The 14,565-nt window shown below is 32.2% G+C and overlaps 1 protein-coding gene across 18 annotated transcripts in view; it reads left to right on the top strand.

The window, feature by feature from the left end:
• The window catches only part of Nrg4 (neuregulin 4), a 193,779-nt gene that overhangs the window by 61,324 nt on the left and 117,890 nt on the right, over positions 1–14,565 (top strand). For 17 of the 18 annotated variants that reach the window (XM_078049202.1, XM_078049201.1, XM_078049199.1 and 14 more), the window contains 2 exons: positions 10,124–10,189; positions 12,319–12,412. In XM_078049202.1, coding sequence (XP_077905328.1) covers positions 10,180–10,189; positions 12,319–12,412 — 104 coding nt within the window. In that variant the 5' untranslated portion in view covers positions 10,124–10,179. Of the gene's footprint in view, positions 1–5,534; positions 5,598–10,123; positions 10,190–12,318; positions 12,413–14,565 lie in introns of all 18 variants that reach the window. The other variant, XM_078049196.1, reaches the window with a different exon arrangement.

Here is a 14,565-nt window from a genome sequence, read left to right as displayed (position 1 = left end):
AAACTATAAATTTCTCACAAAAATCTGATTTTGAAGTAGCAGATTTTTTGATCATTCACAGTTTGACAGTTCTTCATCTAGGAAGCAATGGATTTGATGAATTGGATTTTTAGGGCATAATACTTCATGGTGTTGATTGTTTTATTCCAAAAGCAATTTTTTGTAAAAAAAAAAAAAATTGAAGGAAATGGAAGCATAAATGTCCTTCTGAATTATTAAAGCTTGATCTCTGAAGATATTAAATCAACTTGTTACTTTGTATTATTTCTTTTAAAGAATAGGGCTTGGGCTGGGATTGCAGCTCATTGGTAGAATTCCTTCTCTAACATTTATGGGGCCCTGGGTTTGATTCTCAGCACCATATATAAAATAAAGGTCCATTGACAACTAAAAAGAAAAAAAAACATTTTAAAGAAGAATAGGGCTTATGGGCTGGGGATGTGGCTCAAGCGGGTATCGAGCTCGCCTGGCATGCGTTCAGCCTGGGTTCGATCCTCAGCACCACATACAAACAAAGATGTTGTGTCCGCCAGAAAAAAAACTAAAAAATAAATATTAAAATTCTCTCTCTCTCTCTCTCTCTCTTTCTCTTTTTTAAAAAAAGAATAGGGCTTGTATCTCAAATGAGAAAAGTTGTGATTGCAGATTATAACTAAAACTCTGTTGTTAGAATAGGAGTTCATGTCATTTGTCCATTTAGGAAACAGTTTTCAGGTCATACCTACAGAGTTTAACTGTGGATGAACATTTTCCCCCCATCTCTTCTAATACTGACTGACCAAGAGTGGGGAGTTTAACTGCCCAGGCATTGCAAAGAGAATCTTACTAGTCAAATGTTTACAAACCATAAAAGCAATATCTGAAAATAGCATAATATTAACCTGCATAGATATAAAGGAATCTGTAGTGAAATGAATTTTGTCTGATTTCTGTCCCTTAGATTTTTGAATTTTTAATCTTGATTTTTTGTTTGTGAAATAGAGCTATTAAATAAGGCCTGGAAAAAGATAGTGAATTTCTTTTTGATCTTGGTCAAGGATTCCTTAGAATACTAACTTGGAATTCTTGTAGAGTAAAGGAAATAAAAAGTAGTTAGCTTTATGAGAACTCAAAAGTTAGCTATCATTTTATTTATTTTTTTATTATCTTCTGTATCCTTATTTTATGACAACTAGAAATGTTGATAAATCATCATTAGTTTAGTATTTTTGTTCATTTCTCTTCATATCTAAGTTTTGGTTTAAAGATTTTAATTTATCTGATATGTAATTTTATTAAATTATTTAATTCACTTAATTTTTATTAAATTCTAATTTTAATGTTATGTAGTACAAGATGGTTTTATGATATTTTCATTAAAATTATACCTTCTCATTATTTATTTACTTTTGCCTTAAACTAATTGGTCTGACATATCACAACCTAGGTTCTGTTGTCCATCTTCTGTAATCCTTGTTGTTGTTGTTGTTGTTGTTTGAGATGAAGTCTCACCATGTTGCCCAGAATTCAAATATCACTGAATTCTATTCATAGAATTCAAATGTCATTGTCTATCATGGTCTCAAACTCCTGGGATCAAGTGATCCTCCCAGCTCAGCCTTTCAAGAGCTGGGCCTACAGACAGATAACACCCCATCTGGCTCATGCTCTGAATTTCTTGATATTTAATTTTGGGTGTTTTTCTTGGAGCAACACATAGTTGATTTTTCCTTTTATCTCAAATTATTGACAATAAATGTAAATCAATAAATGATGTATCTTTTATATTCCTTAGTCATCTTCATGTAATTTTTAAATTCTTTCTTATTAATAATTAATAGCATTTACTACATATTTTATTTCTTTAAATCTTTACTAGTATTTTGAAATTTGCATATTCTGTTTTTAATTTTAACAGTAGTTTCTTTTACCAGTTTATAAACACCCCTTTCTAATCTGTAGCTATTTGTCAGAGGTGGGAGTGGAATAGTGAGAACTGATTTTCTGGATCAAGTTGATAGACTGCACATATTAGTTATGCTCTTGTCTCAACCTAACCTCCATTAAAATAGGTTAGGGACATATGAAAATGACAAGAAAAGGGAAAGGGGAGTTAAAGATTACCAACAGACATGTGATTTCTTTAATTTTTTGGAAGATGTAAATTAATATTGGAAGGCTGAAACCACAGCCCAAAATGTGCTATAAAGAGGCCATAGTGACTTGGAGAGTTTCCTTCATGGTAGAACCCCACAGAGGCTTAATCTTAGACTTACTATGCAATACTAAGAGCAAAAGTAATAAGACTGAATGCACTTGGTGGGGCAGTAATGAAGGTCGATATACAGAACAGCCTTGATAATAGACCCCACCCACATATCCTCCCTTTCAGAATAGACTGGGAGGAGGGCACTCTGGTATATCTGCCCTGGGGTGGCGGGAATCTCTTTCCTAAAGAAATTTAATGAAATCGGGACTTCAACATAATTGTTGGCTCTGGAACAGGGACTAGAACTCTTTATGTAAAGTATCAGATGGTAAATATCTGAAGACTTGCAGGCCATATAAGACTATGATTTGTCTTCATGCTGTTATAAAAAGTACCATCAATTAGATAATTTATATATAACAGAAATTTATAATCATTCTCCACATAGTGACATTTCAGTGAACATAGTACCACAGATATAGCAGTGGCTATGCTGTGTAGTCAAGGTGTGTAGTAGGCTCTATCTTTTAGGTTTGTGTAAGTACACTCTATGATATTTTCTCAAGGACAAATTTCCTAACACATTTCTCAGAATGAATTCCCCATTGATAAGCAATGCATGGCTCTATTTTCTCACAGTTCTAGAGAGACAGGGAAGTCTATGATCAAGGGGCCAGTAGGTTCAGTGTCTGATGAGAGCTGCTCATCTTCCAAGATGACCCCTTGTTGCTGCGTCCTCTGGAGGGAGGAGCACAGTGTCCTCTCATGACAATAAGAGTAGAAGGGCAAAAACTCTGAATGCTGTATGTATCCTCTTTTTTAAAGGCCGTAGTCCCTGTGATCTTCTAAAGGTCCCAGTTTAATATAGTTGATAAATTTCAAGATTTTTGGAAGAAGTACAAACATTCAAGTCATAGCTGTTTTTGTGCTATATCCCCATGTGGTTTTTTTTTTTTAAATTTTGGGTGTTTTTTTTAGTTGTCAATAGACCTTTATTTTATTTAGATGTGGGCTAAGAATCAAACCCAATGCCTCACACATGCTAGGCAAGGGCTCCACCACTGAGCCACAACCCCAGCACCCCCATGTATTTTTTAATGTTTGTTTGGCTTTTATGGCTCTTTAAAATGTATTTAAAAAATTCTCAGCTCAAAGGTCATACAAAAACAATCTGGCTTGTGGTCTGTACTTTGCTGTAGAAGAAGCTCCTTCTCATTCTGTCATCTGATAGTTCTGCAGTCTGCTAGCTGGCTCCTTATAGCTTTTCCTGAAAATAAACCTGCCAATCAAATGTTCTACCAGGTACACAGAGTACCTAAGCCTACATCCCACTCAGAATTTGAGGTGTACTGGGAAACAGATGTACTTACATAACATCAGAGGAATGCACACCTCTTGCTGGAAATGAATAGTCAATCAAGAATAAACAACCAAGACATCTGAGCACACAACCAAGGCTTAACAGATATTTGAAGAAAATCAACTTATTGAAGAAGACCAAGATAACAATTACTGATCCTGGAAGTAATGTAATACAGGGAGCTAAAGAGATCCTGGAGTATATTGTGAGAGATATAACCAGTATGTTGTGAAAGATTTGAGATGCTGTTGCCTTCCTTAAACAAGAAAAGCTGTAGAAAATGAATAAGATATCAAAGAACTCTTTATAGATGAAAAATATTACTAACATCTTAAAAGGTCAATAAAAGGGATACAAAGTACAGTTGAAAAACCCTTCTGGAGGCTAGGGCTCTAGCTCAGTGGTAGAGCATTTGTCTGGCCACTGAGTTCTATCCTTAACACCACATAAAAATAAATAAATAAAATAAAGGTATGCTGTCTATTTACAGCTACCAAAAAAGTAAAGATAAATAAATAAATTAAAAAGAAACCCCTCTGGAACATTGTTTAAAAAAATAGAAAGAAATTATGATAAAATACAGAAGTGAAGGTGATAAACCTAGAAATTATAGAAGTTTTATAATGGAAGGAAATAAACTGTTAAAACAAACAATAGATGAATTTTCCAAGATGTAAGGAACATAAGCCTTCAAATAGGAAAGGCCCAAATTGCTGTCTAGCACTATTTGAGAAAAAAATTTTGAGGATAAGGCTAGGTAACATTTTCATAAAATTTTAGAACCCTGAGCAAAAAATAGATCTTAAATACTTCAGGGGAGGGGACAAACTGGTAACTTAAAAAGTTTTAATGATTAGATTGGCATCAGACAGACTTCTCTGGATACTGAAAAAAGATAGTGTGCATATCTAAATTATTTTCAGTGTAAATCAACATGACTAGCCCAATACTCTCATTTAGCTGTGAAGACAAAGGAAAAATGTCTATAGTCATGCAGGAAATTAATGTTTTTGCTGCGCTCTGTTTTAGGGAGTTGGTTGATGACCGACTCTAGCAAAAAAAAAAAAACAGAAAACAGAGGATGTAGGAAACTAGAATCAATCCAGAAAATCACTGAAGAGAAATTTTTGGAAAGATAGTTGCATTCAGATACAGTTTTAGAGAATATTCAATTCAAATTTAAGCTTTGGAAGGGATGTTTCAGAAAATAAGAGGACTACATGAAATAAATAGCATGATTAAGAAACTAATATTTGTTATACTATGATAAAGCACATTATTCTTTAGCCTCCCCTTCAAAAAGAAAGACAATATAAGAAAAAGTTGTATAAGAAAAACATAGTACAAATATATGCGAATTAAAATGTGGTATGATTTTAATCATCTTACCAAGTTTGAGAAAAGAGAATCTATTTTATTTTGCTGCTTGGAATATTATAAGTGGTATCATGATATGAAATAAAATGATACATTATTCTTATGTACTTCTTGGATCTGTCATGAATGATAATTATATAATAATAATAATATAACTACTTCTATTGCTTTTCAACTTTTAGAGTAAATTTAGAGACAAGGTACGAAAGACTTTATTAGGGTTATGGACCAAAATGTAAATGTTAAATTTATATTTAATGTTGATATTCATGATATAAGAGTCAAGATATAGCTAACGAAGAAGGGAGTGGGAGGAGAAAGATAGAAGGAAGGCTAATGGCACAATTGATTGTTTCACATGATAAAGAATCAGTCTGTGAACTGATCTGGCCTGTATTAAGACATGGTACATTGGTGGACTTAACCAACTGGGGATCTAAAATAGTTTAAAACATTGTTGCATCTATACTGAACCTGGACATGTCTTTTTCTTGTTATTGTTTCCTAAACAATGTAGTATTATAACTATTATATAGCATTTACATTGTATTAGGGAATGTCTACCACTAAGCCACATCTCCAGCCCTTTTATTTTTTATTTTGAGACAGGGTCTCACTAGGCTTCAAACTTGTGATCCTCCTGCTTTAGACTCCAGAGTTGCTGGATTACAGGTAGGCACCACTTTTCCCATATAGAAATGATTTAAAATATATCAAATATATGATTATTTGCATTTACTTTAAATTTCCAGCCCAAGTCAACCATCAATCTACCCTCTAGCCATATAGATTTGATTTTCCTAGACATTTCATATAAATAGAAATGGCTTCTTTCACTTAGCTTTTTTAAATATTAATTCATGTTTTAACATGCACTAATACAAAATTCCTTATTATTGCTAAGTAGTATTCCATTGACTGGCCATGGAACATTTTAGTTATTCATTCATCAGTTACAGACATTTAGATGATTTCCAGTTTAGGACCTTTATGAATACAGCTGTTCTAAACATCTATATACAGGTCTTTGTGGGATATACATTTGCATTTCTCTTGGAAGCATTTATATGATAAACTTATGTTTAACTTTTTAAGGAATTCTCAAACTATTTTCCTAAATAGTAGTCCCACCAGCAATGTATGAGTGCACTGGTTCCTCCATGTTCTTGTCAGAACGTGTTATTGTCTATCATTTTTGTTTAATCATTCTTGTGGGTATGAAATTGTATCTTATGGTTTTTAATATTAATTTTTCTAGGGGCTGGGTTGTGGCTCAGCGGTAGAACGCTCACCTAGCACATGCGAGGCCCTGGGTTCGATCCTCAGCACCACATAAAAATAAATAAATAAAGATATTGTGTCTGACTAAAAAATAAATATTTAAAATTTTTTATAATAGCTATTCCTTTACTTGTTTAATTTCAACAATACTTGAAAATCATCTTTGAGTTTTCTTTATTTCTTACCATACTCATCTATTTTGTGGTTGTACACCTTAGTATTTTTTAAATTACCCTTCTCCGTTATCTTAATTCCTATTGCTTTGTTTGTTCACTATTCTTGATGATTAAAATAGCTTCTAAACTGCTTTCTCTGATACCATTTCCTCTACAGGTTCCAATCTGTTTTCCATACTTCCATCAAAATGAATTTCATAAAATGTAGATACAACCATGTCACTCCTTTGCTAAGAACCTTTCAAAGGCTTCTCAATGCCTGCAGATATGGACTCTGTTTGCCTCATACATACTACTTATTCTTGCCACTTTTATCCCCACTATCCCACTTTCTTATAAACCTGTGTACTCTCCATATACACATACCTTATACATATCTTGGCCCATGATCTATCTATAATTATCTGACTACCTTGGAACTTTTTTCTTCTTTTATCTAACTACCTTGGAACTGTTTCCTCTATCTGGAATGCTTATCCATCTCTGTTTACAAATTCTCACTCGTTTCTTTAAGGTTAAACACAAATAATTGTACATCTTGGAATCTTTTACTGATTTTCCTTAACAGTTAAACTGTGTGTGTGTGTGTGTGTGTGTGTGTGTGTGTGTGTGTGTGTGTTAATGTCATGGTAAACATATGTTTGTGATAAGATTACATTGAATCATATAAAATTTTCCTTATTCTAAGTAAAAATAAGGTATATATGAATTTCTGTGTGAGTTAGCTTTCTGTGTTGGTGAAAAATACCTGAGAAAATCAAATTAAAAGAGGAAAGGCTTATTGTGGCTCATGGTTTCAGTCCATGGTTGGTGGCTCCATTACTTTTGGGCCTGTGGAAAGGCAGAACATAATGGCAGGGAGCACATAGTGGAGCAAAACTGCCATTTCGTGGTAGCTGGAGAGCAAAGAGAAAGAGAATGGGATGGAGTCCCACCCACATCCCCTTCAAAGGCATTCATTCATGACCTAACTTCCTTCAATAGGCCCTACATCGCAAAGGTTCTACCACCTCTCAATGGCACCATCAGCTGTAGACCATGCCTTCAGCACATGAGCCTTGGGCAAACAGTTAAGATCCAAACCTTAACAAGGAGTCAGTCTAAAACATTTTTGCAGTTACTTTTTTTGTATCTGTTATTCTCCAATCTAGCAAGAGACTGTCATTTGTTTAAGGGCAATGGGCCACCTAGTGCTGTTTGTTGACAGGTTAACAGAGAAATTATTTTTAAATACATTGCATTTAGAGTTAAATGTTGCTCTTTAAAGTCATTATATTTTCTACTTTGGAGTCACTTGGCTCCAAAGGCTGTTTATATGCATTGTGTCAAAAATAACTCAGTATAAAACTGTCATGCTATATCTCTTAATAAGTACATCTTCAAATGTCATGGATAAAGTCACAGATTCACAGATTATTTCTCAAGTGCAATTTAATAGTCATTTCTGTGTTAGTAGACAACATAATAGTTTCATGGTTCAAGTAAAATAACAAAGGATACTGATTTTTCATAAACAAAACAAAACAGCATTTTGCTGGACATGGTGGTGTATGCCTGTAATCCCCGTGACTTGGAAGTCTAAGGCAGGAAGATGGCAAATTCAAGGCCAGCCTGAGCAACTAAGCAAGGCCCTGAGCAACTTAGTGAGACCCTTTTTAAAAAAAAAAAAAATAAGGCTGGGGATGTGCCTCAGTAATTAGGCCCCTGAGTTCAATCTAATATTAGAAAAAAACCAAAACAAAATAAAAATATCATTTTGGAATTCTTACACCATAAGCTAAAATGACTTAAGTATGTGTGTATATATACATATATAATGATTATAGCTATATAAAATTTGCCATTGAATGTGGGAGATAATATATGGCAATGAAAAGAAATGTTTTCAGAGTATGTAATTATGAGTTTATTTTAATACTTTTTAAAAGAACAAATATATTAGTTTTTGTGTTTTACATCAGTCAAGTAGTGATATTGTCTGAATTGTGGCTTTAGAAAAGATAACCATCTAAATACTTGACATAATTTAGATAGCTATATCTAAGAACCCTGTACTTCATTTAAACAAAATTATAGTTTTAGTCAATATTTTAAAATATTTTTAAAATTTAACTTTCCTTAAGGGATATATAATAGCTTTGCTATAGTTTTAAAGTCATTATATTGTTATCAGTAGTAGGTAAGTTCAATAATTATATTTTAAATCAGACATGGGGTTATAAGTTCTATTAGAGCTATTATCATCTTTCAGTTCTATAAATTCTTCAAGTCATCATAAATAAATTTTATGTGGTATATAAAGAAACTATTTTTTTTTAAAAAAAGCCTTGTGGAACAATTGTCCATTAGCTCCACATAAAAATTCCTTTTCTTCACAAACTTAGATAGTACTCTTGAATTATCCAGACATGCAAAGGTAAGTAAGGAATCTAAATAATGTGATTTAATTCATAACTTTAAAACACGAACAGTGACTTGGAAGTACAGCTTAGTACAACTCCTTTTCTAAGTAAAATTCTGCCCCATTTGTGACTCTGAGCATGTAGACTGAAGGGTAGCTTTCTTAGTGGTGCCTGACCTCTGGGTACACCTTGGTCTATCTGCCTCGCTCTGGTTCACACTGCAGCCATATAAATCATTTTTTTGACATGTTATAAAATGTAAGTCACAGCTGCTATAGTCTACAGTATTCAAAAACTTTTGCAAAACTGCATGTCTAAATTTATTTTTTAATGAATATAAGTTTTTATTGAGGTAAGCCCTGTTTCTTTGGAAAAAAGAAACTCCAAATGAGAATTTCAAATTAAATAGTTTTAATGTGTATATACACTCTTTCTCTCTCCCTCTTTCTACCCCCTACCCCCTCTCTTTCTCGCTGCTTGTGTAAAAAAGAAAGAAAGGGAGTGATTGGGTTTGGGAGAAGACCTTGGAGTTACACCTGTGTAAAAGGAAGTTGTAGATTAAGATTTCTGTTACAAAATCTTTATGCTTAAGTCAGAAGTAAATAGATTTTATAAAAAAGAATTAAGAAATTGTAATCATTATGTAAGTATAAATGCTTCATCTCTTCAAATTTATCTTAATTCCTTGTTTCTGTTATAGCAGAAAACTTCAAACATAAGCATGCCTCTTTAGCTGCTTGGCTTTACCAGATGCCCAACATTTTTTAAAGAAAGGCATGTGTAGATTGATAAATGTAATGTGCAAGGTATGGTAAACTCAAAAGTGCTTTTAATGGTTCTAAAGAAATTTTAAAATTTTTAATGCTGTTGGAGATTTTTATATTCCCTGTTTGACCATTTTCAATAAATTGAAAAATTGGAAGCTACTGATTCTACTTAAAAGTTAGATTATTAACAAATAGGCTTTATGAAAAAGCAAGAAGTTCAGGTCATTCAGTTTCATTACTACCATATATGTTTCATATTCTCATATAGTACATTACTACATTAAAATGTTTATTAAAAACCAGCAATAGAACAAAAAGTTTTAAGATTAAATTATATTATTTTAGGAAATTATTTGTATTTAGTGCACTTATACTTTATAATGTTGATCCTTTGGTTTTATCTGCACAGATTTTTTAATTGATATATTCAAAACATAGATATCTAACTAATTTTGTCACTCACAAATAAATGTCTTACTTTCAACATTTAAAGAGTATCACTATTAGAATATTTGATGTAACTCCCTCAAAAGAATATTTTTTCTTAAAGTATTAATTTTAAACTATTTTAGGTGCTGTTTTTCAACCCTAATCTTCTGACCAAGGATGAAACTATTTAAAAATTAAGATGCCAACAGGTAATTTCTTCTGTTTATACTTTTGTCAATGTGTGTTATTTTGAAATAGAACAACAGATGTACATTAACACAAGATTATATTGTTCCTTATCTAAAATCCTCCCAAAAATATGAAATATTTTAGTTTTGAAGTACTTTCCTATATAACATAAAACTTTTATTTTGGGTTTATGTGTTTTATTGTTCTTTACAAACTGACCAATTCTAGCTTTCTCTATATCTAATATCAACTTCCCAAATAATAAGTAAATTTGAAACCAGAGCAAAGAATGAAAATAGATTCAGAGATAGTGATTCAGGTTAGATGAGGTTTTTTTTATTGATATAATATGTGATATTATTTCAGTAAATATATGTCTGGATATAATTAGTTAAAAAGGACATTACTTTCAGCTGTGATAAAGTTAATAGAAAATCATATGGGATGATTTCCATGATTCTGATGTAATGTAGTTTTAACTGGGATTTTTGTCAACCAAATTATTCCTGAAAAATTGTATAGATTATTAAAAGTTGTTTAATTTTAAAGATGCATGCATTGTGTAAAAAAGAAAAAACCTTAAAGTATTAGTTTTAGCTGGCTTACTTTCTTTTTCTTCAGTTCTTTGTAGTTCTATTTATGTCTTTATATTTTTGTACTTTTATGGTTATAATATGCTGAAATAGGTTTTTCTCAATTCTGAAGTAAAAAGAAAGTTTCAAACTTTCAAATTCTGATTGTGAAGACATCTGGATCATAGTAGTTATCATTCATATGTGTGTGTGTGTGTGTGTGTGTGTGTGTGTGTGTGTGTATGGTGTAGATGGACACCATACCTTTATTTTATTTATTTATCTTTATGAGGTGCTGAGGATTGAACTCAGTGCCTCATACATGCTAGATAGGTGCTCTATCACTGAGCTACAGTCCCAGCCCCAACAATTATATCTTAACAGGTATCAATATCTTAGTGGCAACCATGTTAGAGAAAGTTTGTTTTTAACTAGTAAACTATCTTTAAATGCCAAACTAAATGCTAAATGAGAGAATTGTCATTGTCTGCTTCACATTAGATGATTCTAAGTAATTTTTAGACAATCAGGAACTACCAAGGTAAAATTTTAAAATCAGTATCATTCTCCTTTTAAAGCCAAAAGATAAATTTTTCAGCAATTTCCTAATCACAAATAGTAGTATAATGACCCAATAAATTTGACTATGGTTACTTCTGATTTTTTCTATACTGGCTGTGGTTAAAAAAAAAACTTTTTGTAAAGAGATGGTGGGGGTGGGGGTGGGTATGAGGCTGAGTCTAGAAGGAAAGAGAAATACCAACAAGAGAGGGAAGGCAGAGAGAGGAAGAAAGATAAAGGAAAGATCAAAGATAAAGAGTGAGGAAAAGAAAAAGGAAAGAAAGAAGGAAGTGACATGGAGAAAGAGAAGGGAGAGAAAGGAAGCAAGAGGAGTGGAGGGTTATTTTCTTATTATTCTGAAAGTTTTGGCTATATGTTAAGCACAAACTTAGATTTTTAGTTTTACTTTAAGATTTTAGTCTTGTCAGTTATTAGCTTTTACCTAAAGTTCCCTTGCAAATAAAAACCTTATGAGATTATATTTTATTTTTCATGTTTGACTTTGGTTGTCATAGAAGAGGAATATTTTAAAATAAATTTGGAAGCAAATTTATTTCAATTATCTAAATTTTTTTTCCTATCACAACTTCAGATTTTAAATATTTGAAACATCAAAAGAAAAAGAAGAATTTAAATGCAAACTTAGGACAGGAAAGCTCTAAGTAATACTGTAAAATCTTGGTGCTAAATGAGAAGGACCTATTTATTCTATGATCCTAATCACTGCCTTTTAATCTAACTAATGCAGAGATTTATTATTTCTGTTATGTAGCTTCTAAATTCATTATAATTAACAACCATATCTGTAAGATGGATTCATTTTTCTTTCAAAGTGATAGATTTTTCTTTCAAAGTGACTATGAAATAAGAAATAAGATTCTTTCATTTTGAGGAAAAATTCCTCATTCTAATTTTTAGTATTGCTGCTTCATTCTAAGACTGGTTATTCCTGTTTCTAATTTCATCAGAAGTATTTTAATATGCTTTTCTCTGTTCCATATGCATGTGTGTTTTAGATCACGAGGAGCCCTGTGGTCCCAGTTACAGGTCATTTTGCCTGAATGGGGGGATTTGTTATGTGATACCTACTATTCCCAGCCCATTTTGTAGGTGAGTGAAATGGACTGGGGGAGAGGGTAATATTATTTCCTACAAACTTATTTGAGAAGTGAGAAAAAGTAAACAAAAAGTGTAAGAAATATATATATATATATATATACACATATATATATACACACATTTACATATATATATGTAAATGTAAGAAAATATGAGAAATATTCTTTGTGTTTTTATTATTTTTAAAATAGGCATTGGTAGTTTCTAGCCATATAGAGTATTGAAAATAATCCATTTTAATGAACTCTGAGTTTTAGCAATTTAGGGAAGGCAGTTTATGTTTAATATTAATAACAAAACAACTAGAGAATTTATTAATTAAAATACCCAATATAAGACACATTGTTTTGAATTTAGACTGACTGAGTTGGCACTAAAACTTATATTTGGTATATTAAAAAGAAAGTGAAAAGTTAAGTTTTTCTAATGTTGGTACCAAATCTTAACCACTATTGTTTTAAAATAATATATTATTTTGGGAGTACAGACATAGCAGAAAATCAGTAAAATGATTCAAAATAGAATTTGTGTAGTACTTCCTGTGAGTTTAATTGACTAGTATTTTTTTTGAGAGAGAGAGAAGAAAGAGAGAATTTTTTAATATTTATTTTTCAGTTTTTCAGTGGACACAACATCTTTATTTTATTTTTATGTGGTGCTGAGGATCGAACCCAGCGCCCCGTGCATGCCAGGGGAGTGCGTTACTGCTTGAGCCACATCCCCAGCCCCTTAATTGACTAGTGTTTAAGGGTATTAAAAAAAAAAAAAAAACTTTTTTAGTGCATGAGCTAGGAACAAAGAACTATCACTGAGGCCCATAGATTTTGTGGAGTAACTCCCTACAACCTCAAGATATTTTATAACCTGTGTGAATTACTTGTTTGCTCTTTAACTGAAATAAGAAGTATAGAATATAAATTTAAGATTTAAGTTCTTATTGAATATAAGGATAGAAAAGTCAAATTTATGGGAAAAGTTAAAGATATTGGGATCTGGTTTAGAGGAAAGGAGAGAGGTAAGTAACGTCATTCTTATCTGGAAGTTTTTAGTGAACTCTGACTTTTAGCAATTTAGGGAAGGCAATTTATGTTTAATATTAATAACAAGACAAAAAGTTTTTAGGGTTTTTTCATATTGGGAACAGTATTCATATTGGGAATAATGCCTAGAGTTTTTTTTCCTCAAATGACCATATAAAGGGAATGGGGAGGAGGAACAGACCAACAATTACTCAACATCCACCATGTGTCTCAACAGTATGTTTTTTAAAAATCTATCTTACCAAGATATAATGTATGTATGATAAACTACACTTGTTTAAACCACACATTGAATTTTAGCAAATGTCAAACCCATGAAACTGCCACAACCTCCACGTCAAGATATAGAACATCTCCAATGCCCCCCCACCCAAAATTTTTTTGTTGACCCTGTTCTTTATTTATATTTTAACACTTTATTCTCAGCAACCTTAGAGGAAGGAGGCAGGGGAAACTTAAGAAATAGAAAAGTATGTAGAAAATGAGAATTAAAGTGATTTGCTAAAGGTCATACTTCTTTTGACCCCAAAGGCTGAATCCTTTTTCCTTCTCAGAATAGTGGAACTAATAATAAGACCAGGCACCAATTGAGTAGCAAAGAAGACTTTTATTCTTGACCAAAAATATGAGAAGTGCAAGATACACTTGCAAATCAACTTTTCTCAGCGGTCAGAAGGTTGTAGATACAGGGCACAAGACATGAGGGAGAAGGGTAAGGTAATGCTGGCGAGGAATGTTCAGGTATTCTATTATAATGAAGTGAAGTTCCAACCTACTTTATCTAGCCCAGCAGAGGAGGAACTTCTAGTCTTTGGGTGTCTTGTCATCAAAGATGTTTAGGAAGGATAAAAACTAGGCCACCTAGGCAGTCATCACCAGAGCAGGGAAGTAATACAGCTAGAAAGAAGAAAGGAATGACCTTTAGATTCAACTTTCAAGATGTGTTTAATCTTTTAATACATTTATGCTGCATCCTTTCTAAGGGGACATGGCACATGGCATTTATACAATGAAATTATAATGCTTATCAGAAGATATATATTTAATAATTAAAATGTACTATAGTTTTTTTTGTCTTGATCTTGGTGGTGACAACATGGGTGA

This window comes from Ictidomys tridecemlineatus, chromosome 5 (genome assembly GCF_052094955.1).
Source record: "Ictidomys tridecemlineatus isolate mIctTri1 chromosome 5, mIctTri1.hap1, whole genome shotgun sequence".
Classification (NCBI taxonomy): domain Eukaryota; kingdom Metazoa; phylum Chordata; class Mammalia; order Rodentia; family Sciuridae; genus Ictidomys; species Ictidomys tridecemlineatus.
This window is presented reverse-complemented; position numbering and strand designations above follow the sequence as displayed.